The sequence below is a fragment of the Maylandia zebra genome, linkage group LG18 (genome assembly GCF_041146795.1).
Source record: "Maylandia zebra isolate NMK-2024a linkage group LG18, Mzebra_GT3a, whole genome shotgun sequence".
Taxonomy (NCBI): Eukaryota; Metazoa; Chordata; class Actinopteri; order Cichliformes; family Cichlidae; genus Maylandia; species Maylandia zebra.
The window spans coordinates 28,181,172-28,209,113 of NC_135184.1; the positions used below are offsets into that span (position 1 = coordinate 28,181,172).

A 27,942-nucleotide genomic window follows, 5' to 3' on the forward strand; every position below is an offset into this window, starting at 1 on the left:
AGTAAATGCTAAAGAACTCACTGTCTTGTCTTTTACAGTAATAGCAGTGTGGAGTTCATTAGTAACCATAAATCTTGACCTCTGCAAATCTAGTCACGGTTATTTATTTATTTAATTTTTATTTTTAATCTTGTCTCCTTTCCCCACACCGCCTGTTTTCCCGACCCCCGGTCCCTGCGTAGATTTTGGAGGTGTCATCCCCTCCCCTTGTGATGGTGCATGAAAGCTCACTCATCCTAATGCTGACAGTGCGTTGAGTCTAAGCCAGGCCTGAAAGGGAAGTGCTGAGAGCCACAGGAGCCCCAGCACACCAGTGATTGCAGGGCTTTTATCTCTCCAAAGGAAAGCTGTGCATGAACAGAAAAGGGCGAAAACTTTATCTGCCCCATTCAGTGCAACGAATATGCTCAAAGTTTTTTTTTTTTGTTTTTTTTTTTAAAAAGGGAAAAGAAAGAAAAGAAAACTAGGCTATGCGTAGTGGCAGTTAGCCAAATTTGCTATTCAGCCCCTTGGTGGAGTTTCAAAAGAGGAACAGGTGTCCATAAAAAAGAGAAAAAAAAAACACTGCAAAGGGCTTTAGCAGAAGTTGATTGTATTTCCACGGGTTATCTAAGCTTGCATGCTTCTCAAATGAACGACCCCTCCCTGTTTATTCACATGCAGAATTACCTTTTGGTGAGGAATAGACTCCGAGGCTCAGGGAGTGGTAGCTTAAGTCTTGTGTACATACAACAGAATTAGAAAAGGTATGCGGGATTGTTTCCCCCAATTTTTGGCTGCAGGTGCGCGGAAACCTTTCAGCTAATGACGACGTAAGCTCTGCATGCTGGCTACAAGGTCACGCTAACCAGTCCCATCGATGCAGGATGGCAGAAGCTCACCTAAAGGTCTAACCTGCTGTGACATCAGCACCGCGGCTTGAATGGCAGGCTCGTCAAACCGGTGTTGAAGCCCGCGGGAGTCACTGACACCGTTCAGACTGCAAGGAGAAACCCACGCGTGTGCCCGCGTTCGCTCGCCTTGTACCCAAACTTGGCAGAAGCCTGTTTTTATAAAAAAACAAAAACAAACCAACAGCAGCAACAAAAACAAAAACAGGTTTCCGTTCAGTGTATATGGGAGAAAGAAGCGGCAACTTTTCACGAGAAGCTGCATGAAGTGAGTGGAATATTGGGCTGCGTAAAGTGGAGTGAACTCAAGACGGGATGGAAACGAACGGGCTCGAAAATAAACTTAAAGGTAGGATGCATTTTGGATTAAGTCACCATGTTAAAATATACTGTGCCTTTCTTGGATTTGGCCAACTTCCACTGTTTTCCAAATCCGATAACCCCTAAGACAAAGATTACATGTCAGCAAAGGTTTTTTTTTTTTATACCTTACATTTAAAAAATCTAATTTTCTGCGTTGAAATATATCGGTCCTATGTATATTTATTTTTACTCTTATTGTTATTTGTTTTTTGCCGCTTAATCTAGCGAAAAATCCCAAGACAATCAACTGTGTGCATTTAAACACTCAAAAAGGTGTGGCACCTCTCATTCAGCTCGGTTTCACCTTGCTGCAAGCTCAAGGAAATGTTACCAAACTAAGGCGGTGGACGTACTGCTTGTAGAGTCAAATCAGCCTTTCACATTCCACTATAGAGGCTAGGGACGAGGAAATATTACAGGAAAACTGCTTGTTGTCCTGTAATCGCAGGCCTGTTTGCTTGTTTTATTTTATTTTTAATAATGAGAAGTTTAGTAATGTGGCGTTAAATCACGGCGCTTAGCAGTACCGCCTTGTCACCACTAGATGGAGCCCATAAGATAACTAATGCAGAAGTCAACACTAGGCAGGCTCCAGTGCAGGTATCAAACCTGTGTTTGTAGTAATAATAATGATGATGTTATATTCTTGGACTCTGATATTACAAGCCTCCTATTAGTTCCGCTTAAAATAAATAAATAAATAAAAATCTCAGCCTATTTACAGCTTCCTAGCAGCAAGCCACTGACCACCTCAGGGAGAAGCAATAATAGCGCTGCAATTTCACAAGAAATATGCATCACATACAGTCCCATTTGAGCCTCGGGTGGTTCTGACCAACAACAAACAAAATTTTCCTTTTAATTGTATGGAAGTACTTCAACCCCTCCAACAGCACCATAAAATGAAAGGCGGTGTGTATTATTGGAAAAACACCAGTCATTAATGATGTCACTGCAGTTGTCACATTTTGCAAAGCCATCACGGTGGCCGGATTGAGGGCCGGAGCCGCATGTTTGACACCACTCCTCTGCTCAAAGTCAAATCTTTTGTAATGCAGGCATTTGACGCTAATTATGCCCTGTGGCTGCTTTTATTTGCTAGCAGGTAATTTACGCTAATTAAAACGTCTGAAGTTAACAGTGAGTATGGGAATGCTGATCAAATCCTGAAAAATGAACACAGGAGCAATATTCAAACAGACGAGTATGGTATCGCTTCCTTTTCCGCGATAGTGTTCCTGCACGAGCAAGCTGTCAGCTGACTGTAAACTCAAGGGGACGTGACGGAGCTGAGTGAACTTTGAGTGGGAATGGTACACGCCCTTCTCCTCCACACAGTGCCTTGTGAACACAGACAGTGTCGGCAGCTCCGGGTGGCACCATGTCGTGCATACGAAAAGAACCCGAGAAAAGCAGGTCTGAGGAGTTACTCCAGTATGCCAGGGGCCAGAAGGTGATACAAATGAACGTAAAGCTCCTAGGTAGGCTGCGCTGCCAAGCGGACGAAACCAAACTGTTATCCAGGGTCAGACTGCTGCTACGTTGTTGTCACAGCGTAAAACCTTTTGTGTGCGCGTGTGTTTGCAAAGCCATGAACTTTTATGACTTTCTAATGATGGCCTGCTTGTGATTTCTGAGCGTTTGCACTTTTCCTGCAGTTTCTCTAAAGTGGTCTTCTGTTCCCTGCTTCCTCAGGTTTGGAGGGTGATCCCGACCTCCAGTTTCTCCTGAAGGGGGGAGACCTCCTGAAGGTCCTCTCCCCAAGCTGGAAGAAGACTCGTTACTTCAGGCTCCAGGAGGACTGCAAGACAATGTGGCGCGAATCCAAGAAGACCTTCAAGAAAAATGATACCTGTGAGTGCTGCCCTGTCTTCCCAGCAGAATATGTGTGACGAAAACCCACACGTGTGCAAACCCCTGGCACACATCTGTCTAATCTCACACCGTCTCTTTACTTTACACTTTTTTATTACTTTGCATTAGCAAACACTTTTGGAGTTCCTCTCCCGCCACAACCAAAACTTTGTGGATTATAAAAGGATTGGATTGATCACAAAGCTACACAAAGTCCTTGGTATTATCATACACATCTGGGTTGCTCCTGATAGCGGTGTGGGTGTGTTTGTAGAGATAGTGATTTATTTTATAGTGTGTTGTGGAGTGGGAGTGGTTAGAAATAACTCTTATTGTATTTTCTGCTTGGATGACACCCAGAAACTGCTGTCACATAGTCATGTACATCCAACGTCTCCGCTCATTACTGACTTCAGTGGGAGGCAGGGGAAATTGCAAACATCAGGCTTGTACGTGTGCTTGAAAATAAAGTGTTGCTTTTCAGCAGTGTGCCACATGCTACATGTTTGAATGACAGGAAGTGGATTTTTAAAAAATAAATGAATGTTGCATAAAATTCGTTCTGTCTTCAGTTTCGCTTGATGACATCTCGGCGGTGCAAATGGGCCGTCAGTCGGAGGGCTTGAAGAAGAACACGGAGGAGCAGGTGGAGGACCGCTGCTTCTCCATCATTTTCAAGAGCCGCCGCAAGAACCTGGACCTCGTCTCCAGCTCGGAGGAGGAGGGAAAGCAGTGGGTTAAAAGCCTGCAGAAAGTGGTCTCCAACCTAAACAACCTGAGTCGAAAGCAGAAGACGGAGCAGTATCCTTTTACACGACAGTGGAAGCTGTACTGTGAGCAAGCTGAAGCTGAGCTCAAACAGGTGGCTGTTTGTTAATAACCTGTTATTAAGACTTCATTGGTCATCACCTATCGCATAAGATGTTCCTGCACCTTATTTTCACCTTTTGGCTCCACTAGAATGACTTTGCCTTATTGATAGTTTAATTAATTTATTATTTATTTATTTTGTGCAGAGCCGTGGTGCGTGTAAGTTTGAAGCCGTTTTAGTGCCGCTCCCTTTAAGGCCACCTTCCATGTTTGCCGTCTTTTTTCTTCTTGTTTGGCTGTCCAACAGAGCCGTGGGAAAACAAATGCTCAAACGAGTGCTCAGAGATTATTTCACATATTCTGATTCATTATTTAAAACTGTGACCTTGTGTAATATGAGCATCTCATCCACCACTATAACAGTATATATGACAGAAAAAAGGACAAAAGCACTCCAGGTCCTCTTTAATCTATCCTGAGCTTAGCTAAGCAAAGGTGGTATAAGTAAATAAGTCACATTCAGTTGGACAGCGCTGAGTGACAGGTACCTGTTTATCTCCACCTTAAATCACAAACCTTCCAGCTGGATCTTCAGCTGCTTGAGGAAAGCAGACAAGAACAAAGATGATAACCTGAGTCCGTCAGAGGTCAAGAGTTTCATGCATCTGATCAACATCGAAGTGGATGATGAATACGTGGAAATGCTTTTCAAGGTTGTTTCCTCAGAGCTTCTTAATGTTTCCTAATGGCAGAAACTGTTTTAATGCATATTCTTGGAGCCTTCCTGGCTAAGCTGTAGTAATCCATTGAAACTCTAATGAAATGCTCCAAGAGGAAATCAGTGCTAACTTGATATTTTAGCCCACATATTTTTTTTCTTTATTGTTAATAGCAAATCCAGCTTTTAATAGTTTTATAGTGCATTATTTTCAACTTAAAATGTTGACTAATCTTTGTGTTACTTTCCCCCGATGCAGAAATGTGACAGGTCCAAGTCTGGAACCCTGGCAGGAGAGGAGATCAAACACTTTTATGATCTGTTGACCCAACGGGACGAAATTGATGTTATCTATGGGGAGTACGCCAAAACCACTGGCTTTATGAGCGCTCAGAACCTGGTGGATTTCCTGCTGAAAGAACAGAGGGAGAAAGCAACGCTGGCTGATGCGCACAGAATCATCGAGACGTATGAACCAGATGAAAACGGTCAGTACACAGCCCTCTTTCAGGTCTTCTCAGGACCGCAGCTCTGCTGGTTTTCTTCCTGTAAAAATCAGTGAGCTGTATCCCGTGAATGGTCTAACTGCATATGGTTACCAGGGTTAAAAACCACTGTTTTCAAGCTCGTGGTTTCCAGCTGTGTATTATTCTGCGTTCTGTTCCTCTGGAATTGCAGTCTATGGCAGCCCGAGTCTAAGGCTCCAACACACTGCGACCTTTTGCTAATCTTGTAAGTTCATTCATGTCAGGTCTTCCAATCTAATAAACTTGGAATATGCACAAACTTTGATGGACAAAGATTGAACATAGTGGCTGTTGAAAGAGATGCTATGATGTATGTTCCTCTGCTTCTCTCAAAGCTTTGTCTTCCTTGGTATGTTCCCCACAGCTGGTGGACTAGATTTTCTTCTTTGTTGGAATTTCAAACATTTCTTTTTTGCTATCTGGGTTTGTTTTGTCTTTTTCATGAGTGTCAGTGTATTACTGCTTCGTACCTTCATATCTGCATTCCCAGTAGATGTAGATATAGCTGCAATCATGCTGTGAGATGGCAATCATAAATTTCAGACTTTGGTCACATGACTACTACTACATAGTAATTGTACAGATTTTGGATTTCCAGAGGTTTTCTTCTGCAAAGCTGGTTTAGGAACAGGAAGTGTGAATATGCATCTAAGCAACAGTTTCATGTAATGTCAAACCTGGATTGTAGCCACAATATAAGCAGAAGTAACCTTCATTAATTTGATTAGTCTGTATTCTTCTCAATAAGGTAGTCTTACCTTCGACCTCAGTATGAAATATTAACAAGGGAAATATAATTTTCTCAAGCTGGTCTCACACCTGCAGGAACATCCTAAAACAAGTGTGCCAAACATAAGGTCCGAGAGCCTGAATTGGCCCAGTAAAGACACCAATCCAGCCCAGTGGATGGCTTTGGAAAATGTGAACTGTATTTTGTTGTTAGTATAGTTTCTCCTAATGATAAAGACCTCAACCAGTCATGCTGCAGTAAATTAATTAACCAATCCACAAACAATGAAGCAACAAATCTTGTTGTTTTTTGACTCCACTGTAGAACAGTCTGGCCGATGTGCTACCAGAACTTTTTTTTTGATTTTACGGTTATTTCTTACAGTTTAAATGTGTTTCTTTTTTTTACAACAGCATTTCTTTATCATGTAGAAAAACTCAGATCTATTATTGAAATTGCGCTTCTTTCTGTCCAAGATGTCTCTGGGATTAAGAGTCTCATGGAGTTTGTCCACAGATAAATTACTGACCTCTTGTTGTTGTTTTTTTTTTTTTTAAATGCACTGTAGACTGATCTGCTGCATTTGGTGTGTATGTGTGTCTTTTCAGCCAAGGAGAAGAAGCTGCTGTCCAAAGATGGCTTCCTCATGTACCTGAATCACCCAGATGCCATGATTCTGAATCCAGACCACAAGGATGTGTACCAGGATATGAGCCAGCCCCTCAACCACTACTTCATCTCCTCCTCTCACAACACCTACCTCATGGAGGATCAGCTCAAAGGCCCCAGCAGCACAGAGGCGTACATTAGGTAACACTTTCCATCCCGAGATTCAGTAATTTGTCCTTGATGAAAGTTTTTGGCTAGTTATTTATCCAAACTTGATCTTTAGTCATCTTCCTATCGGTGTGCAAAGGAACCACAGAGATGTAATCTCATTTTTCAACCCCAGATCAGCTAAAAAATAACTGTTGGAAGCACTCAGCTGCACCATCAAAACAAACAACCCAAAACATTAACTCACAGTGCAGTCACTAACATGAAATAGGCATGAAAAGACAGCAGCACTGTTTTTGTCAGTAGGAAGTCCATCACTTTTACTGACTTTAAATAGGACCTTTCATACTTGTTCTCGTTTTTTAGTTCTATAGTTGTTATTACAATGGTGGAAGCTCAGCATTAAACATGGCCAACACTTAAAATAACGAGAACAAAGGTCAGACATCAGATTTCTCTGATCTGTTGATATATATCTGTCTTAGAGAAGGGGTCTTCCAAATACCCCACCCATCTGTTCAAATCCTGCATTTGTGAGGGGCAGCCAATCAGAAGAAATTTACCTTAAATGGAAGGGAACTAAAATGGCTTGTTTCATTTAAGACAAAAAAAGCTCATTTTGAACTGCAAGTCATGCAAAGTTAGTCTACTAGAGTCAAAGACTAAAAATGATGATGTCCTTTAATGTCTTGGTTAATTGTGCTAAGCAGGCAGTGAGGGTAGTTTGTGTTTATGTGCCATATAATCTGTCAGTTCTTGAATCACTGAGACCAATTCATTACAACTTGGAATTTTAAATAGTTTCTTGTAACCATCTCTCGCCACGTTGCGCCGTTTCACTGATGGAACTGTTAGTCTAAACAGCATATTTGGTCACTAATGCTCACTCCAACACTCTCAGGGCTCTGCAGAAAGGCTGCCGCTGTGTGGAGCTGGACTGCTGGGACGGATCGGATAATGAGCCCGTGATCTACCACGGCTACACTCTCACCTCAAAGATCCTGTTTAAAGATGTGATCAAAGCCATCAGTGAGCATGCCTTCAAGGTATGTTTAGCATCTGTTGGTATCCAGCATGTCTTCACTCAACATCCAGCAACACACTTATATGTGTTTGTTTTGGGGGGGGGTTGCCTGCTTTTCCTCAGACATCCCAATATCCAGTGATTCTCTCCTTGGAGAACCACTGCAGCGTGGAACAGCAGGAAGTCATGGCCCGCCACATGAGCTCCATCCTTGGCAGTGCACTCATCACCTCTCCTCTGGGTGATGGCATGCCCACAAATTTCCCATCTCCTGAGGTTAGCATCCGTTTCACTAGTTTTATCAGGATTGTCAAGGCTGAACCGATCATAGGAGATAAATGGTGTGTGTGTGTGTGTGTGTGTGTGTGTGTGTGTGTGTGTGTGTGTGTGTGTGTGTGTGTGTGTGTGTGTGGGGTCCCCCAGGAGCTAAAGGGGAAGTTCCTGATCAAAGGGAAACGTTTAAACAAACTGGAAGACACTTTTGCTGAGGCAGCTGCAGATGACAACGATGTGACGGAGGAGGAAGAGTCGAATGATGAGGATGCGCAAAAGGAGAAGAATACAAAGGTAGTCGAGCCCATGAAAATAAGCACATTACCACACACGTGATGTTTACTCACCCTTAAATTCTGCGCAATATTTCAAAGAAAAAGCTGAAGCTAGCGAAGGAGCTGTCCGACATGGTCATCTACTTTAAGAGCGTCCACTTCCACGGCTTCGAAGATGCCCAAAAAAATCTGAGCTTTTATGAAATGGCATCCTTCAAGGAGGGGAAGGCCATGAAGCTGGCAGAGGAGTCGGGTAAAGGAAGAGAAACCATGAGGAACTCACAAACTTTGATTAAGCACTGTCAATAAATCTTGTTTCCTCCCCCCCACAGCAAACGCCTACGTGCGCCATAATGTGGAAAAGTTTAGTCGCATCTATCCAGCTGGCTCCAGGACCGACTCCTCAAACTACAACCCGTTGCCTCTGTGGAACGCTGGCTGCCAAATTGGTAATGGCTAACAGAGGAATAACAAACACTGATAATTATACAGCAATGGCCAAGAGCTCATGTTCACTGTATTCTCTTTTTGTTTTGTTTTTTAAGTGGCCTTAAACTTCCAGACTCCCTGTACAGACATGGATATGAACCAGGGCAGATTCCTAGTTAATGGCAAAAGCGGCTACATCCTGAAACCAGCCTTCATGAGGGACGTAGCCACAGAGTTTGACCCCATCACCCTTACCCGAGGAGACTGGCTGACGCACAAGACCCTGCATGTCATGGTGAGGCCTTCATTGTGCAGACACACACTGGAGTTATTTGATTTCCTTTGAGTCCCGTTTAAAGTTGAGATCATTCTTCACCTGCCAATAGGTCATATCAGCTCAGCAGCTTCCCAAAGTGAACCAGAAGAAGTCCTCCATAGTAGACCCGCTGGTTAAAGTGGAAATCTATGGAGTGCCAGCTGATGTCGCAGAGAAAGAGACCAAACCTTTTGATAACAACGGTACCTCACGTTCACGTCCTTTGTTTTATTTTAATGTGTCCGCAATGAATCAAGACAATACAAAATTTTCTGTTTTGAAGGCTTTAACCCTTCCTGGAATGAGAACTTCCAGTTTGACGTGTATGTGCCGGAACTAGCATTGGTCCGCTTCAGCATCGAAGACTATGACTCCAGTTCTGATAATGACTTTGTCGGGCAGTACACGCTTCCCTTCAACAGCTTGAAAATGGGTGAGTTTTGCTGTATTTGTCAAGTCTTTTTTTTTCTCCTTACTATAATCCAGTGATGTGAAACCACTGATAGTTATTCATTTATGAAGTGTGAAAACAGAGATGGGGAAGTGTCCCTTCTCTGTGGTGTGACATAGAGAACCCAATTCATCCGCTCCACAAGGAGCACTTCATGTTGTCCTGTGCCATCACTGACCGCAGCCCCTTTGTGCTCCCACACAGGATACAGACACGTGCCGCTGTTCAATAAGAACGGAGACCTACTCCCCTCAGCCGGACTTTTTGTACACATTATGGTCCTGGATGCCGAATAAGAAGTCTCCAACTCTAGGACCTCCTTTCTACAGCCATGTTTTAAAATTTTATCTTTCATTTTGGCTTCACAGTTTTAGCTCATGATTAACTTATTACTTTAATTCTAATCAAAGTCGAATTGCGACTTTTCTCTCTTCAGTCTAGAGATTCTGATTTGCAGCTGAATGTTGGTTGTATTGGGAGGTGGGTACACAAGCACACACTCTAGGGCTCCCTAGACTTTATAACACTCCATGTATATATGACACTTCACTTTTACAAATTGGATTAATTCGTACAAGCAGCACTCACTACATACCAACTTCAGTTTGCATTAGGATGAAACTTTTTAAACTGCTTGTCCCTTATTTTTAGTCTGTTCAATGTCTTTTTTTTTCTTTTTTAAACCTTTTCATCCAAATGACAATTTTGACTTTTAGAGAAGCACAGGCCAATGTGAAAGCTATAGTCTTTGTTTTCATCAGTAATTTTAGTCATCCATTATGATCATTTCTCATGTAACATCTTGACTTTGCCTCTTTTTGTAAATCAATATGAACACATAAAAATGTTAAACACAATCATCATCAAGCACTGTATTCATCTATGACTTAACAGTCCTCATCCAGTGGAGCCACAATGAATGATGCAGCATTATAGTCCTTATAAACCTCCCCAATCTCCCGACTCTGTGACAGCGACGATACCTGTATATACCAGTCTCCGGCTGAAACATCTTCATGAACTATTTAATTTTATGCAAACAATACTAGAAACCAGTTTGCAGTGAGCCACATCTGCCTTTCCCTAGAAGGAAACTACCTTGTGAACTTTGGATACACCCTATGTAAACAGTCACAGCAACGATGCACACAAACGGAGAGCTCCTGTTGAATGAAAACCTTTAGGAGTTATTTTACATCTTAATTGTGTAAAGTTGCTCAAAAATAGTTTGTACAAAAACGCATCGCAGGACTTCTTCCAACAGACAGCTATCCTTTCCACCGTCATCAGCTTCACAAGAGCGTTTGGTTGTTGCCAGACTGGCAGTTTTGTTAGTCAAAGCTCTAAATATCCACCGTACACTACCAAACAAACTGAGTTAACCATGTAGTACCTAAACAAGGTTAGCAGAGCCCAAAGGTTAATCACGCCGTTACCATCTTTCAGCTTGTTATAAGAAAACATGAACCCACCGCTGCCAGCTCACTAAGACAAAACAGAAACAGATGGTGTTAGTCTGATGACAGAAGACAGGCAACAATCCTCCAAAAATGTGCTTTTATTGTGACATGTCTGAAAGGAACGGTAAAAATAAATCAGGTCGACTGTAAAAGACAGAAAACGGTGACATTCTCAACTTTCAGTAAACATACCATATGAGGTACATCGGAGATGGTGGAAACCGCAGTCACGCCAGACTGAAGTGAGGATCTTTGGCCTTAATTCATGAACCACATCAGATGTGTGACAGGGGGCAGAGGAAGAAAAGAAAAAAAAAAAAAGACATGACAATTGTTTCAATGAAGCCATTTATTAAAGAAAATAAAGGGGGAGAAGGTGATGCTCAGAATGACATGCTGCCAAAGTAGGGAAAAAAAAGTGAGGAAATTGATTAAAAAAAAATAAAATAAACTCAAGTGTTTTAGAACTTTGGTGTTAACTTAGTACAAAATGAAGAATGTGATTATGAGTGAAGTGACAAAAGGAAAAGTGAAAGGCAGCACACATGAACGAACATACACACACACACATGCTCACAATCGTCCCGATAGGTGGGACGAGACCTGACTTATTTTTCTTACCAAAGGCAAGAGAGCAGGAAAATACCGATCTGAAAGGATATAGGAACAAAAAGCTGGATATAATGGGTAATATGCAACTTTTCAAACCCAAATACTGACAACATGTAGGTAGAAAAATATATCACAATGATACAAACAACATTTTCAGAGAAAGGTCATCATTGAGAGGTTGAGAAGACCAAACGCTCCTTATTTAAAAACAAAAACATTGCACTGAAACCATCGTGAGCTGCACACTCGCAACACAAATGCTTATGCGAAGAGAATGAAAATGTCTGAAGGAGCAGCAGCCTTTTAACTGGGGGCGTAAAGTTGGAAATTATTAGTGTCTCTTAAATATAAACCCCATGACCCACAAACCAAGCAGTAAAGGTTTGTTGGAGGCAAACAATCCCTAGATGGCACCATAGAGCTTTTCACATCCTCCATTTTACTGTTACACAACCCACCAGAGCCAAATATGCTCTACATATATGGCTGATCACTTTTCGCACTCCATAAGAAAATACTAGAGATGATGCTAAAACAGGGAGGTATAACCTTGGAAATAATGAAGAAACATTGCTTTGTGCCTCCACAGGCAGTAAGGCATTAATGCCATGATGAGGTTGTTCACAGTCCTGATGCAGTGCCCCAGTAGTGTTTCATTTAGAGCTGGACCCAAACATTGTTTTTGGAGGAGGGGGCTGTCTGGATGGGCCCGGACTGAGCACCCATCTGCAGGCTTGGAAGGCGTCCTTTTGCTCCACAACAGGGGTTTCTTACTATAGAGACACAGGTAACCACGTTTGGCTACCGTTTCTGAGATAAACCAATCAAAATTCAAGTTGTTTCAGCACTGCAACACTTACATGTCACCAGATCAAAAAAAAAAACAAGTAGATCTAAATATTATATGGATGTCCGGTTTCTGGATCCACTCATGTGGACAGAGAATGTTACAGTGGTCTTACTTTAACAAACCCTCACTGGTTAATTTATTCAAGTGCTCTAACCCAAGTGCCCAAACCACCCTCCCCCTCCAAAATAAAAGCGGTTATTGCCATGGAAGCTAATGTTGCAGCATTCGGTTTGCTGGGCTCCTCTCATATGTAGGCACTGAGGTGAAGAGCAGTTTAAAAAAAGGAAGGGGAAAAAAGGAGTCTGGGAAAATAAACGCCACAGGTGGCATTTCCATTCGATTTTTTTTTTTTTTTTTTTTTAATTACAAGGGCTGGACAAGGGCAGGCCACCACTGTACATCAGGGGAATGGTGTGATTTAAACACTGTCCAGACTCTGACACTCAACCCTATTCTGTAAAGACACTGATGACATGGAAAAACTGAAAACATGGCACTCGACCTATTTGCTGTAAGATCCTGGACCAGTTTAAAAACACTAAAGAACACCTTTGCAAATGTGTACAATTTCAGAGGAAGTTCTGCCCTCTAAGGGTGAAGCTGCACCACTTGTGTGCATGCACACACACAAAAGTTTTTTTTTTTTTTTTTTTTAAAGTGATTAAAAGCTAGCCATCTGATCTTGTAATATTAAAACAAACAAATTTGACATCTATTTGTCAAAATAATAAAACCTATCATGTTATTCTTACAACTAATAGACTAACAGTTGTAGCTCAACCCTGGTACGGATATGAAGCCTGTTTTAAAAAAAAAAGAAAAGAAAGAAAAGTTCCTTATTTGGCAAATTATTAAAAAACAAACAAACAAACAAGGAAATGGCACATCTTTAGCCGAGCTTTCAGATGAAATTATCAAGCGCAAAGAACTACTGGACTTGCTGCAGGTGGGGCGTGAATGTCACAACTGCATACATCCTCCGTTTCCTAAAACAAAATCAACCATTTCTACTTATAATGAAAGCTGAAAGAAACAAAGTCACATCTATATAATGGCACAAGCTTACTGGGAAAACAGAAGAACACTATGAGACAACTGCCCAGCGTTTGATGACCAAAAAAAACAAAATAGTGAATTCAAACTTTCATATAAAGATATTTGTGTGTCCACTTTAAAGCATATCTGTATGTGAAAAGACCAGAGTACTCTGGAAATATGCCATGTAGAAAATATCTCCCCATATAAACAACAGTCACACAAGGCACTTCATTAAGTATGAAAAGAGAATCACAGTCCTTTCTACTACCAGAAATTGCCTGCATAGCAACAATATGAGGACAAAATCTTTTCAGACTTTTGTGTGGTACCACAAAAGAAGTCTCAGACAAAAAGTTGTTTTTGTTGTCGTTTTTTTTTTTTTTTTTTTTTTTTTCCTTGCGTTTAAAATAAGCACTTCACCAAATAGTAAAACTTGGTTGATTTGAAAATAAAGATTAAAGTTCGTTCCTCTTAGTATTTTGTCCCCGATATTATCAGCTTAGGACACTCTACATACTTTCTGGTGTGGTTTTTATTATTTTTGTGAGACACAGTGCTCCTGGGATTTTGAATGTTTTTGTTTTTCTGATGGCACTCAGAAGGCAGCCGGTCGCCAGGAGATGAGATCAGAGACAGGGTTATGATGTTTTCCACAGTGAGACTCCAAGGCGTCCCCTTAGTGTGGGAGGATCTGCCCAAGTCTGAGAGATACGGTCGTAGAAAGGAACAGAGATCAATACAGGAGACTGGTGGGCACAGGCGGTAGTGTGGGCTGTCCTGCTACCTGCTCCTTAGATTCTGCAGGACTCCGTAAACCTCTTCTTCTTTGCTGAGTCCCTCAAAGAAAGGCAGCAGGTCCAGGAGTTCTGTGTCATTCATATCGTCAAACCAGGACTGAACTGGGACCTGAGGAGAGGCACAAACCACTGAAAGTTAGCCTTAAGATGTAGAGCTGAATGACAATTACAGCATAAAAATGCAGACACGTTAAGCAAATTAGGAAAAGTACACTACTGGAGAAAATGAATTCTAGTGCTCTTAATAAATTATTCTGATCCTGATTGATAAATACCACAAGAAACCAAAGAAATTATGTAACCGCTCAATAACATGATTATTTTAAAGACGAGAAGCAAGTACTTTAAAACAGAAACTAATCACTGACACACAAGTCAGAAACACAAAACTAAGTTGTATAATAAAAAACAAAACAAAAACAAAGTATGAACATTGTTATAAAATGATCTATGAGCACAAGAACTTTCTTCGTGTCTGCCCTGCCTCACAGCCAGGGGAAATGTGATGGTGAGACAAAGCTAGAAAATGGTGTGGAAGATCAGTGACCAACTCAGCATGAGTCCAAAACACAGCTGCTGCAGAAATCAGAAGAAAGGCTGCAGAGGCCATCCTCCTAAAATGATGCCACAGGCAGTGAAATACCTACAGATACAGGTATTTTGCATAATGTCACACTCTATGAAGGGCTTCGGGAAGAAAATAAAACCAAAAGGCTTAAGACTGTCACGTCTGGCTCAGTGAAATGTATCTGGTGTAAAAATGGCCAGGATCACCAGAGACAGTGAAAACCAGAGGTGTGAGTGTGATGATGTGAAGCAGCATGAGAGCAAAAGGTGTTGGACAGACAAAGACACAAATGACATTTAATAGGCGGCACTGTGAATGCCTGAGGCTACACCAAAATACTAACTGCAGATGTTTGACAAAAGAGAGGATTATTCCAGCCAGGTGACGTTTCAAAGCACACTGCTAAAATTACACGAGATTCTAAAGAGAAAAAAAAAGAAAAAACTATGTCCTGTACAAGTATGAGGCTTATTTAAATCCAAAAGATCACTGCTGGGATATTTTCAAGAACCCCAGAGCAACTCAGCTTCTGCAGCAAAGAGCAGCTGAGCAGCTTTTTTCCCTCCTCTTTCTAACTTCTGTTGTTTTCCATCATCATATTCAGCATGCAACAGAAGGCTACTTTGTAGCAAGAAAAATTCAGAGTCTAACAGATGCAGTGCTGAATGTAACAAATATATTGGAGGATTGGGAACTCACAGCATTTTCTGGATGGAAAATATAAGAAGCAGGTGAATTATCAACAATGATAACATTGTGGAGTTCTCGCCCCAGCCGGCTAAGATCTTTGACGTAGTTGCCTCGGTGAAAAACACAGGATTCTCTGAAGAGCCGCGCTTGAAACACGCCCCACTGGTCTAGCAGGTCTGCCACAGGGTCTGCATACTGTCCAAGCAAAACAAACAGAGGAGAAGCAAACGGTTTTTAAAACAAGGAATATAATAAGACTAATATGACTTGTGAATGTTGGGACGATATACATCACATCTTTATGATCACATGTTTCAACTAGAAACAAAAACAACTCACAAAAGCTAAACGCTACACTAGGTTTCCAAAAGGAAGCAAAGCATGGTGTCCCTCATAACAGCACTTGATTAACAGGGAAGGTGCCACTATGCCATAACACAGAAAAGCGCATTCTAGCTTTTAAGGAATATCTGTTTCTAGAGAGGAATTATTCCCACAGCACAGTTTCTTTTGCTTCATTCATTACACTTACCCATGCATTACTGGCTAACATGATGGAGTGACAGATGCAGAGCATAATAACGGAGATGTAAAATTCAGAAAGCAGAAAATTAATGATGTTCACAGTTCCACAGGTACCACTGGCTTGTAACCAAAGCACACGTCAAAACAGAAAAAATGTCCACATTTGAACATACCTTGGCAAGACTGGCTGTGAAGAGCACACATTCAAATAGTTCTCCCATCTTTTGAAGAAACTCATCCACGTGTGGTCTTTTCAGCACATACACCTGCAAGATAGATCATCGCTTTTAAGACCAGGGGTCCGTTCTTCGTACCTCGCTAAGTAAGTTAGCTGGATTTGATTGTTGACGATTTCGCGTGATCTTGGATCGTTCGGTTCTCTGAAGCTCATCCGGGACTTGCTGTCATAGCAACAGATCCGTAAGCGTAAACCTGCTTGGGAGCAGGCTCACTTTATGTAAACAGGATTAGATCGCGGCCACTCAGGTATGTCCGCTTCATTTATACAAAAGCAACAGCGATATTTTACCACTGTTTTTCCATAAATAAATATTATCAATGTAACTAAAGATAATGGATTTGATTCTTTTATTGATTCCATACAGATACATACAGGTCATTTCCTAAAAAAAGGGAAATGTACTATTAATCATTCTATTTCATGTATTTGATTATTTCAGATGTAATTCATATTTTAGAGTTGTAATTGTAAATTACTTCGTGTAATCAAGATGAGAGACGACGGCTATAAAAGCGAAGGTGGATTTGGGAAGTCTGCCGCAGCCATGTCCTGTCCGTATACGCGAGCAACCCATTGCGGAAGGTGCAAGACTGATAAGGAGAGTTCTCAGAATTCAGCGTATATTGCGGGACAGACAGGATCCTTTAGCTCAGCGCGACAGTGTGCTCATTGAGAGATATCGATTTTCCCGTGAGGGTATTATTTACTTAACCAACTTGTTGACGAGGGGGTGCAGGACCACCACCTGTCTTTTTTTGCTCTGCCCTTTTCTTGGTTGCTGTTATAAACAAACAGATTATTTCAGGGTCTCTTTTCAAGAGACTAAAAGCAATACAAGTGATAAATATTACCATTCTGTAGAATATTATATTTCACTTTTACTTGTTCCCATGTTCTAGTGGGTCCTGTTGTGGCTCTAATGTGAAAGAGGATATAATGTAATATAATATAATATGATATAATGTAATATAATATAATAAATTTACCCTACCGCCTACTGGTGTTGGCCAGAGGGGCCGATGGCGCGATATGGCAGCCTCGCTTCTGTCAGTCTGCCCCAGGGCAGCTGTGGCTACAACCTTAGCTGCCTCCACCAGTGTGTGAATGTGAGAGTGAATGAATAGTGGTATTGTAAAGCGCTTTGGGTGCCTTGAAAAGCGCTATATAAATCCAATCCATTATTATTATTATTATTATTATTATTATTATTTAATTACTTCCGAGTTTAATTTGTCAGCAACTTTCTGCCAGCCCTCTCTCCTTGCTTTTGCAGCCTTTGCAGTGTTCCCTTGGGTTTTAATTAAACTCTGAAACTCCTGAAATCCCTCAATCAAGAGTTCTTGCTCTGCTGCCGAAAAATACTGAGCGCGCTCCTTCGACATTTTCGCCGACCAATCAAAGGGTTGCCGATCAATGTTTCTACTATCGATGCGTAGCCCCTGTTAAGCCACCCAGTGATCTCACATTACTTCATCCAGCTGTACTAATCGTCAACAACAGGTGTGTTCGGAGAACCGGAATAGCGAGCTCAAAGTTGGCGCGATGATTTGATTTTGGATGTAGTAAGCGAGGTATGAAGAACGGACCCCAGATTTCAAAACAACAACAACAACAAAACAAACCGTGGTGTGACAGGAGTGTCAAACACTACAGATACATTATCTGTACTGAGGGCACTTTAGGTGAACAGTGTCATTTATAAGAAAATATATGCGAAAGCTTCAGGATGGCTACAAAATAATTCCTGTTACTCATTTCTGGAATTATTCAAAATGATCAGACTGTTTACCATGTCACATAACTTTAGATGCCCCCCACATCCCCTTCGTACAGTGGCTGCCACCCAGTGCAAGTAATCACGAATAGGCCATCCAGGATACACACAGCCTATCCTGGATTACTTGAACTGGATAACAGCCTTTTCTTCAGGATCTTCACATCAGAACCAAATGGAATCCCCCCTATTAAAGAGACAAACTTCAATACAATTTATTAGTTTTTAAAGAAATCCACAATACCTGATGAACTGTACCATCGATCTCTACTGGGACAATGAAATCAGCGTTGCTGATAGGCTGTGGGAAGAAAATACAATTACTTTTGTCGTACTACCCCAACTGACCCCCAGAGGTCGTACTATTAACACAAACTCAATTTCCAGACTGTCTAATCTCTGAGGGCAAAAAAAAAAGTATGTTTTGCTACAACAACCTTTATCATCACTGCCCTCCTTTAACCTCTGTAGTAATTTAAGACAGCAGACAGAGCATTTGACCTCAGGCAGAAGTGGACAGCTTGAAGATTTAAAAAAAAAAAGAAAAGAAGAAAGTGCACAGAAAGTATTCTTCAGTGCAAAAAAATATTTTTATCGAATGGAGATGGTTGCCAACACAGCCTGGTTGTCTGCATTTTCCTGTTACAATCATGTACCCATTATAAGCCACAGTCAGTACTGTAATATTACGCTCGCTCACATCCTCTGCCACCTGCTCATCTCGTTCTTTTGTGTACACAGTGATGTCATGGATTCAAACAGCTTCAACTTCCTGTGTATCATTAGCGGAACTTTGGAAATAATGACAGAACTTTGGAAATAATGACAATGTATAGACATAAACTAAACAATGGTTTGCAGAAATATAGGCAAACCTAATATTGGCTTTTAGTTAAACCTGGTAGTAAAAGTGCTCATACTGTGCAGAATTTCAACAGTAGTTTTAGCCCCTTCTTACCTTAAATGAACTGTGGACAAGTGTTTCATCCAAGTCAATCACCACACACTTTTTGCCATAGTCAGATATTTTCATCTCTGGTAGGAGGTATTTGGCTGGCGGCTATAGGGAGGACAAGTCAGATAATGTCAGAGAGCAGTACATGAGAGAGAAGGACAGGCAGAGCCAAAGAGAGAACATGAATGCTGTACACTTTGCATTAAGTAAGGTTTAAGCCAACAAAAAGCCAAAACCATGTTAGAGGAGATAGTTTTTTGAAAAACCAACTGAGATCAGTGACACTACAGAATTCAAGCGAAAACAAACAAACAAAAAACCCTTTCATCTCTTTACATCTTTATTAGGTCAAGTTAGATTTCACAAATCTGTATCATGCATAAAGCTGTCTGCTGCTGTTAAGCCATCCTAATTTTGCTGGGATCAATCAAACTTAACTGTTAAGTTTGGAAATGCCAGTACACTATATGAGAGTGTGAAGTGAAGTGAGAACTATGGCTCAGTGCTGGAATTGACTGGATGCTCTTTTAGAATGAAATTATATCAAATCACTGTTGGTTATTCTCACCAACTTTTCCTTGGATGGGTCGCAGATCACCGAATCACATCTCAGTCCTTCCTTGAGTGTAGGGCTGTGCGATATGACCAAAATCTCATATCCCGATATAAGAATTCTATCGTCCCGATAACGATATAAATCACAAAAATGTAACATTTTCTGTAAATTCTATGAATCTCGGGCAGCTCGACTTGCGGGAAGTGTTTCCAGCTGCGCGTCATGTAGCTGGAGTCGAGTGTTTTAACCGATGCATGAAACGATACATTTTTAGACACAAGTTGTAACGGCCGCCGTTTTCTTTGTGAGCATTTATTACACAGCTGGCTGCGGGGAAAGTCTAAGGTTTATTTTTTTAGCACCTGGCGGCTCTTTTTTACTTCTCATCCGTAAATAATCTGCTCTTTCACGTGATTCAGTTTATTTTGAAAAGTCTCAACAGGATCTTGAGCTTTATTGTGAAAGGTTTATGTGGAACATAAACAAGTGGACACGCGATCGTGTTACCGTCGTTGTTGCTAACCACAACGCATAAAAACAGGCGCTTGTCCATCCGTAGTGTGGTTATATTAAATATAAGAGAAAAAGAGAACTTTAAGAAATTAATATAGCCACTACAGTGACCATCAAAACTATGAAAAAAAATATTGCCGTAAACAGTTTATTTTGCGACACCACGAAACAAACTATAGCGTAAAATGAAACGATAGACGTTTTTATATCGTCATCCGATATATCGTTATATCGAACAGCCCTACTTGAGTGACAGGATTAATTACTTTAAGTCTGTAGCTGAGTAGCCAAACTGAAAGACTAGGAGCTAATGTTAATTCTCACTCTCAAAATTACTAAACTGCATAGATAAGTAGCACAATAAATGGTTTAATGCCTTGCGTAGAAGCTCCGGAGGCAATTAACAGAAACAGGTTTGCACTTAAAAATGTTAGCTGGTTAGTGTTACAGTGTTTCTGAGAGCATACAAACCACAAAATGTCACTAATGCAGATGAAGCACTGAGACATTAAACCCAAAGGTGCACGTACACCTTCTACGCAGCCAGACAGTGCTACCATCGGCTGAGAGTGAACTGCGGTACGGTAGCAGAGCTAGAGCTCTCTGAGGAGCAGTGGAGCCCACACAGACAGGATGTGCCACCAGCCCACTCACCCTGCATGCAAAGGAAAAGAAAAAAAAAAGGCAATACATACACTAGGGACAGGGATGACCTCGACCTGGTCACACTACAACACATACAAAAACAGGGTGAGGGATAGGAAGTAAAACAAAGGAGAAACCCCCCAAAAAACAATGACACATTGACAGAGATAGCACAAAGAGAAAATACTACTCACAAAAACAGACAGTTTACAACAGATGGAAAAGACTTGCAAACTGATATTTCTAGAGTTCTCAACAGGACAACAAGCAACAGTTTAGTGGTGGAACAGCTCACCTTGGGAGGCGATCCGTTCTCCTCAACTGGTGGAGGCGGGGAGCTGGCGTTGGTGTTGGTGGCTGGAGAGTCCACATTGTAGTTGCGGAAGCAGCAGAAAAACGTGCTGAAGATGCCTCGGCTCCTCTGCTTCTTTAGGCTGCTGTTTGACTGGGACGCTGGCAAAAATAACAGGAAGAGGGTGGAAGAATAGAGGATGAACAAGCGGATATGCAAACTGACGTTCTACGATAAAAACGCAGCAGGATGAAACTGTGCACCCTTTACATCTGAATATTTGCATGCCAGGGTGTAGATCCTGTTTTAATAAAACAGGCCATGTGTTAGCCACAAATTTTCCTAAGTGGCCACAGTGGTGTGAGCCATGCTGAATGACAATAGGGGAGACCTTTACAGTCTGATTAAATGGCATTAGGTTTTGTTTTGTGCGCTCGCCCTGGCTGAACCACTGATCAGAAAATAACTTAGGTGGCCGGGTGACCTCATCAGTCACACTCAGTGACAGTTCAGAGCATGCTCTGCTCCGATTCCAAATCGCCTCTCATTCCTGAACCACGAAGCGCGGCCTAAAGGAGACACTGAGCTTTTATTAATAGTGACAACTTGGAGGGTGTACACACTTCATTCTTTTGTTCTCTCTCTCCTTTATTTTTTCGTATTTGCTTTTGTGGCTACCACCATTTTGAAAACTTGACTTGATTCCCTCCAACATTTCAACTGGCAGGTGAGTGACTGAAGCAGCCTGATCATGCACAAGAGAAGCAGAGAAGGAGGTGGGAGGCCCTCAGACCCCTCAGAGCCTATACAAGGCTGCATTCCTCTCCACCCATTCCCCCTGCCCAGCCCACCAGAATGCCTTTGCAACTGAAGACTGTGAAGAGTGAATAGCATTATGTCATGTCTTTTGGTATCTTGATATTGTGGCACTTTGTACTACAAACAAATGTGTAAATGTCTAAACAAAAAAAACAAACAAAAAAACCCCACATTCGGAGCAAAATATTTCTGCAACTTGCCATCTCTGTCTAGTGCTTTATTATAAAACAGTTTTGTGCATCAGAGGATCTTGAGACCACAAAAGCAACAACAATCTTTTAACATGTTAGGATGTGGAGCAAGCACATAATGCGTTTCAACAGATTAATAGCTCGCTCTTACAGTAAAGCTATCAGAAGCTGACTGACTAACAGCATGTCACAGCTACATTAAACACTTTCTGCACTCCCGAGCTTCTCTGTCATTTCCCTCTATCACTGTCTTCCAGTAATGTTAATTACAGCCTTTCAAGCAAGGGCATGTTTTACTGGGTATCCAAGTTGTATCTTATCAGTGCCATAAGCTCTTCCAAGTCGAGTGGACTATAATCTGCAGCCATCGACAAGGAAAAGAAACAATAACAACAACAACAACAGATTTATTGTGTCTTCTAAGAAAGCCGAAGCATGTGGATATCTTGCTACAACCCAATGTTTCAGAGAGACCCAAACCAGCAAAAACAACATTGTAACTACCACGAAATACCAAGGCAGCAAACACATTTAGAAATTTGTTTGGAAAATTACCAGCTTGAAAATGAAGAATGTTTTCGTCAGAAGTTTTCAAATTACTCTGAATCAACATTGCCCACATTGTTCTCTGTGTTTTACAGGCTTAAGTTAAAAATACTCAAAGTGGCTACACTGAGCTCAGTTTTTATCTGGCCATAATCAGCAGCACAATTTTTTTTTTTTTTTTGCTTAAACAGGGCTTTATGTTTTCATTTCAGCTCTGTAAAACTGGGACAGAGAGGCAGTTGTCAGCTCCCTGTGACTCATCACTACAACCAGCCGTGGTACTGACTCCTGCACAAAGACCCTTAGCAAATTCACAGTCAGGCACAGAGCACAACTGTGTCTCAAATATATCACTCACCTGGCATAAAAGCAGAGCTGTAGTTCACTAATGAGGTGCTGAACTTCACAAGCACAAGTACCTTTACTCACAACACATTCCAGAGAAACAAACCAAACACCTTTTGGAAAGAGCAAAAATATTCCCAGTGTTGTTTGACTTTTCTCTAAGCTCAGGTAAGAGTCAGACCAAGGGACATGACCTCTCATTCTACTTGATAATTCTTTTGTTGTTTCCTAAACTGTTTCCATCAGATCACACTGAATCAGGAGAATGCCATGTGGATATTTTACACAATTGTCATTTCATAACAGTAGTCCGCTTCAAACACATTGACAGTACTGGAAATACTGTGTGGTATAAGCGAGACAGCTGCATGGGTGCATGTATACAACATTCAGGAGACAGCACCACGCACTGAATGCTCCAAATTATTAACTGCATTATTCCCCACACTGACACAATATGACATCACATGGACATTATACTAGTGGGCTGCAGGTTAAATACTGCCTAATGTCCGATCTGACTAATGTGGTAATTTGCTTCCATACATGCATCTCAGCTGAGTGATGAAAAAAGGTCAGCCATCCAGCGCACATGTGACAAAATCTACCGACTCCTGGGTGGGTTTGTGACTGTTGACACAGTCTACAGATTTGACCAAGGATTAGTCAAAGAGAAGCCTAAACAATTCCACACCACCTCCTGTAAACAGTGCAATCTCCAAGTTTCCACGGCAAGAGACGTTTTTCTAAACAACACCTTTCAACTCTTTCAGTACTGATACCTTTTTTCTGCTCTGTTTCTGTGTTTTTAAGACTGTTTTTAGATACAAGTAATAAAACTGTTGCATTGACTGTGAAAACCTATGCAGAACTGTTTTTTGGCCAGGCAGAAAACTGATCAGTAACCCATGAGAGAACCGATAGTCAGACTTCTGACCAGAACTGATAGTGCCATTAAGACTTTATTGATAGCCAACCCAAGTCCTGTGCTGTTTTTTGTTGTTGTTGCTTTTTTTTCTCCCTTTATTGAACTTTTCTTAGCGCGGAAAGGGGTCTTCTTTTAGTAGATTCCCCAAATGAAGACTTTTAGTAGCTTAAGTGAGGATATGTGGATACTCCACTGCCGTGAGTTTGCTATCACTCTTTTGTAATGTGCAGCCCGCTTTAAAGCAAACAAAAAGATCCTGGCATTGGCAACTGATAAGCTTGTAGGCTTATAAATCCCATGGATTGGAAAATGTGAAACTGGCTGAGAACTAAATGGGACCAAAAGAATTAAGACAGTATTTTAAACTACAACTAAAAAATGTATTCCTGCAATTTTCCCACTAAATTTTGATTCCATTAGTAACCACAGAAAAACCAAAACTTATTAAAAATTGAATGCATAGTACAAAATATAAGTAATTTCCAATAGATACATATATTTTGGTGCTTTTCTAAACTATTATTAATATTAATCTTGACAAGTTTAATGCTTGGGAAATATTTATATCCTATTTTGCTAATCGAGGACTTAATTAAAGCTAAATCTGTAGCATATTTGAATGTATTTAGTGCTTCCTTCTTTTTATTTAAATTCAATGTGTTCATGAGGTTAAACAAATATAGACAGGAAACCCCAGAACTTAATAGCAGAAGAGGCTAGAAGAGGGCTCAGTCAAGGTCACCCCATATGAATCAATCTTCCAACACTATTAGCAAGGAATTTATCGTAACAGTAAATGGATCATGTGTAACACTCCATCCATCTCACAGACATATTAATAAGATCTCATTACAACAATCTCAGCTGAGTGGCAAGTTTAAGTTGTTGAAATCAACAAGACTCTTCAAATTCAAGAAAAAGACCCACAGAAATCACTGCTCTGATGGCCTCTGTTTGGAAATGAAGAGCTTTTTTGTTTTTGTTTTTCCCTTTCAAAGTATGTCTGTGACAACACAGAAAATGATCACTGTCATCTTACAATTAGTTACACTTGGCTCTGGGGTTAGTGCCCTTCCCAGCAAGACTGTAGGTCTATATATAGGCTGCTGCTGCTGCTTGGGAGCCAAACCAGTGTGAGAGGCAGGCACATGTTGTAAGACAGCCAGCAGAGGAACATTAAGAGCAAAGGTGGTCAGTTTTTGCCCAGACAGTTTGGCGCCTGTTCAGGCTATTGGAAGACTACCTATTTAATTCCTTTAAGACAGATGGCCGCATGGGCTACATGTTAGGTGATCTCCAATAGATAGATGACAATCTGACTTTGTATTTACATTAGAAAATGTGTATAGAAATAATGCTGTTAAATATTTATAGACTTTTTAAATTATGTGATTATAAACTTCCACCAAGTGCCAAATGTGGACAGTTTTGTTTGGCAAAATATTCTATTCTATATAAAAATTCTATTCACAAAACTGGCTGCTAATTAGGAAAGAAAAAAGAAGAGAGACTGAAATAAAAACAAAAAAACAAGTGCTGTTACCACATGTTTGTTGTAATTTATATGCACAGTCCTTCTGTCCTGCCATCTGTTTTGCCCCACCTGTATCTTGTGAAGACCCACCTGCACCCTATCTGACTTTTTTTTGCAGATTCTGAAATTGAATTGCCATTTTTCCAGATTAAGAACAAAGGGGAGAAAGGACAAAGACATATACAATTGTTATAATGATTATATTATTTGTTGTGAGAAGCGAGCATCCACGTCACTGCTCTATTTCATCCGGTAACTCAACTGTGTCTTGTTACACGCACACTCTCGCACCTAGTCTTATATTATTTCATGCAGCAACCCAACACACAAACAATGAATTCTAGCAGAGTGAATGCTTGTACTCGACCGCCTCTGTTGGCAAACACACGGAAATCATACTAAAATACTACCTGGGTGCAGTAAAGTGCATGTCTTCAGAAGCAGACCAACTATCTGTAACAGGCTTGCTAAACATGGTATATGCTTACTGATCTAGTAAGCTGTCTTAACACTGTTATATCACCGTAGTGGCATATGATTAGTTTAATTGCCATATAACTCCACCTTAAGTGTTAAACTCCAGCACACATGCAAGAATAACCTCCCAAGACAACCCACGTATATTCAAGTGACACAGAATCCACAGCAGTTACTCTGGGTCACTTTTATAGCTTACAGGCAAATGCATTGTTGTGCTTCAAAGACTCAAGTTCTCACATTACTGATGGTCTGAGAAGAGAAGTTTGAGATGTGATATTGATACACACCCTATGCACCAGGGTGATCCGGTGCATAGGTAAAGTGTCAAAGGGCGCCAGGAATGAGAATCACTGGATATTAGAAGCTATGGGCTTGTGGAGAAGTCATTCACGTTTAAGCAGCACTTAAAAAAAACCCAAAAAAACAAAGCCATCTATTACAGAGGACAGAATATTGTTTAGAAGTGATACATATAGGAAAAGACCTAAAACTGGAGGTTAATTTCACTGCATAACACACAAACCTCACAAGAAACAATAAGCGCGGATAAAACAGTTTCACTGTTTACATCTCAGACAAACCGAATAAGTTTCCCATAAGCTGCACAGATAGCTTTGCTATGTGCATGAAGTAAAACTGAATCGATACACAACACCAGCAGCACAGTTCTCTTTAGTCCGCGTATTAGCTTCGTCCTTAGGAACTTCTTGCCAATCTCAATCCAAACCACCGAGAACTCGATCCATACATGAATCAACTGTCAGAGCTGTCAGATCATATGGTCCCGTTATATAGTCCAAACGCATAAAGAGAAGTGTACTTTCCAGATGTATTATTGCAAATACTTTTACAAAATATGCGTTAATTTGATGCAGACAGTGAATTTTCGTTAATGTTAAAAGGGAAAAAAAACGCGCTGGAGCGCTTTTCATTTTGAAAACGCAATGAACAAACGTTATCCTAGTTGGAGAACTTACCCGGGCAAGGCCCCACTGACAAACTTGTTGCGTAGTTGAGTTTTTTTTTCTTTTTCAACAAAAGACGTGTTTCCATCTTTTCACACAAAGGCAACTGAGGTCTTTAACAACTACAACAGCTAGCAAGTGCGAATAAAAGCTAACGTCAACAGAGAAAAGTAGTCAGCCAGCTAGCATTAGTTATGTACCGTAAATTGACTTTTTCCTTACCTTTTTCCTGGTTAAATGATATTATTTCCTCCTCCTTGGGGTTAGAAACTTGGGTTATTATGGACATGTGGTCCATTTAGACGATTGGTTATTCCTGTTTTAGTTCCCACAATGTCAATAGTACAAGCGCGCTTGCTTCCTTTGCTAGCTACTGTTAGCTAGCTGTTTAAAAGATGAAGGTAACCAGCTAGCCCACGAAGCCAGGAAAGCGTCCGAGGCGAAGGGGTTGTGGCAGCGGTGGTAGCCAGCCAGCTAGCACAGTGGTGAATGGAAGCCAGATAATGTCTGTCATTTATGGCTTTCCGAAAACTACCATCGCTACAAACAACTATGTTTGTGGGCAACACGAGGAGCGTGCGTGACTATAAAAAACAAATAAATAGAAAAGACGCTGAAATTGCTAACTAACTGAAGTTAGCAAGTAGCTTAGGTTAGCGAGTTAGCCGCAAACCTTCGATTATCCAAAATGCGAGGCCGTGTCTGGAGCACCGCTGAAAATACTTGGAAGCCCAGATGGTTGTTCTAGTTCAAAAAAATGCAACGACCGCAGGTTGTTCGGCGTTAAAGTTACCAGACACTTTTAGGCAGTCGGTTCATATGTGCTGGCCCTACATTCCCTGTGCAACATGGAGGCTTTATGTATTTTGAGTTGCATCTGAAGCGGGGGCACCGTGAGTGGGAGGGGGCGGTTTGTTTCTGTGATGGATTCTCTCAGGCAGGCAGCACAAACTCGCCGCACTACATTGCTCAAACCATGCAGCTGGCTGGACGCGGCTTTCTTGGGCTGTAATTACTGATGTCCGCAGGCAACAGACTCTTTACTATTAGCATTTGGGGGGAAAAACTCTTCCAAACAGAATATGCTTAATGGGGCCGTTTATAGTGACACTAAGCTATCGATTTAACACTGCTCCCAGGCAAACAACAAACCGAGCAAATACTTGACGTTGATCCAAAAA

General features: G+C 41.1%; 2 protein-coding genes across 6 annotated transcripts; one reads left to right on the top strand and one right to left on the bottom strand.

Annotated features, from left to right (window-relative positions):
* The first annotated feature begins 599 nt into the window (after positions 1 to 599).
* LOC101469784 (1-phosphatidylinositol 4,5-bisphosphate phosphodiesterase delta-1) lies at positions 600 to 10,294 on the top strand. Of its 2 annotated transcripts, none has more exons than XM_004565376.5 (15): positions 600 to 1,239; positions 2,949 to 3,107; positions 3,680 to 3,908; positions 4,501 to 4,630; positions 4,895 to 5,123; positions 6,501 to 6,702; positions 7,571 to 7,715; positions 7,817 to 7,969; positions 8,117 to 8,260; positions 8,341 to 8,494; positions 8,574 to 8,690; positions 8,787 to 8,965; positions 9,057 to 9,189; positions 9,270 to 9,419; positions 9,642 to 10,294. In XM_004565376.5, exons 1-15 carry the CDS (start codon positions 1,206 to 1,208, stop codon positions 9,731 to 9,733), a joined length of 2,250 nt encoding a protein of 749 aa, XP_004565433.3. In that variant the 5' UTR covers positions 600 to 1,205; the 3' UTR covers positions 9,734 to 10,294. The 2 variants fall into 2 exon arrangements, with proteins under 2 accessions (XP_004565433.3, XP_004565431.3); XM_004565374.3 differs by lacking the exon at positions 600 to 1,239 and adding an exon at positions 2,585 to 2,734.
* Positions 10,295 to 10,977: 683 nt separating this feature from the next.
* Positions 10,978 to 27,908, bottom strand: ctdsplb (CTD (carboxy-terminal domain, RNA polymerase II, polypeptide A) small phosphatase-like b). Of its 4 annotated transcripts, none has more exons than XM_004565378.6 (9): positions 26,984 to 27,908; positions 20,957 to 21,114; positions 20,712 to 20,744; positions 18,951 to 19,052; positions 18,237 to 18,293; positions 16,151 to 16,243; positions 15,462 to 15,647; positions 14,182 to 14,303; positions 10,978 to 11,154 (listed from the first exon to the last, which is right to left on the bottom strand). In XM_004565378.6, exons 1-9 carry the CDS (start codon positions 27,057 to 27,059, stop codon positions 11,070 to 11,072), a joined length of 912 nt encoding a protein of 303 aa, XP_004565435.1. In that variant the 5' UTR covers positions 27,060 to 27,908; the 3' UTR covers positions 10,978 to 11,069. The 4 variants fall into 4 exon arrangements, with proteins under 4 accessions (XP_004565435.1, XP_004565436.1, XP_004565437.1 ...); XM_004565380.6 differs by lacking the exon at positions 10,978 to 11,154 and adding an exon at positions 11,229 to 14,098 and having other exon boundaries at positions 26,984 to 27,904; XM_004565379.6 differs by lacking the exon at positions 20,712 to 20,744 and having other exon boundaries at positions 26,984 to 27,906.
* Between the last annotated feature and the right edge of the window lie 34 nt (positions 27,909 to 27,942).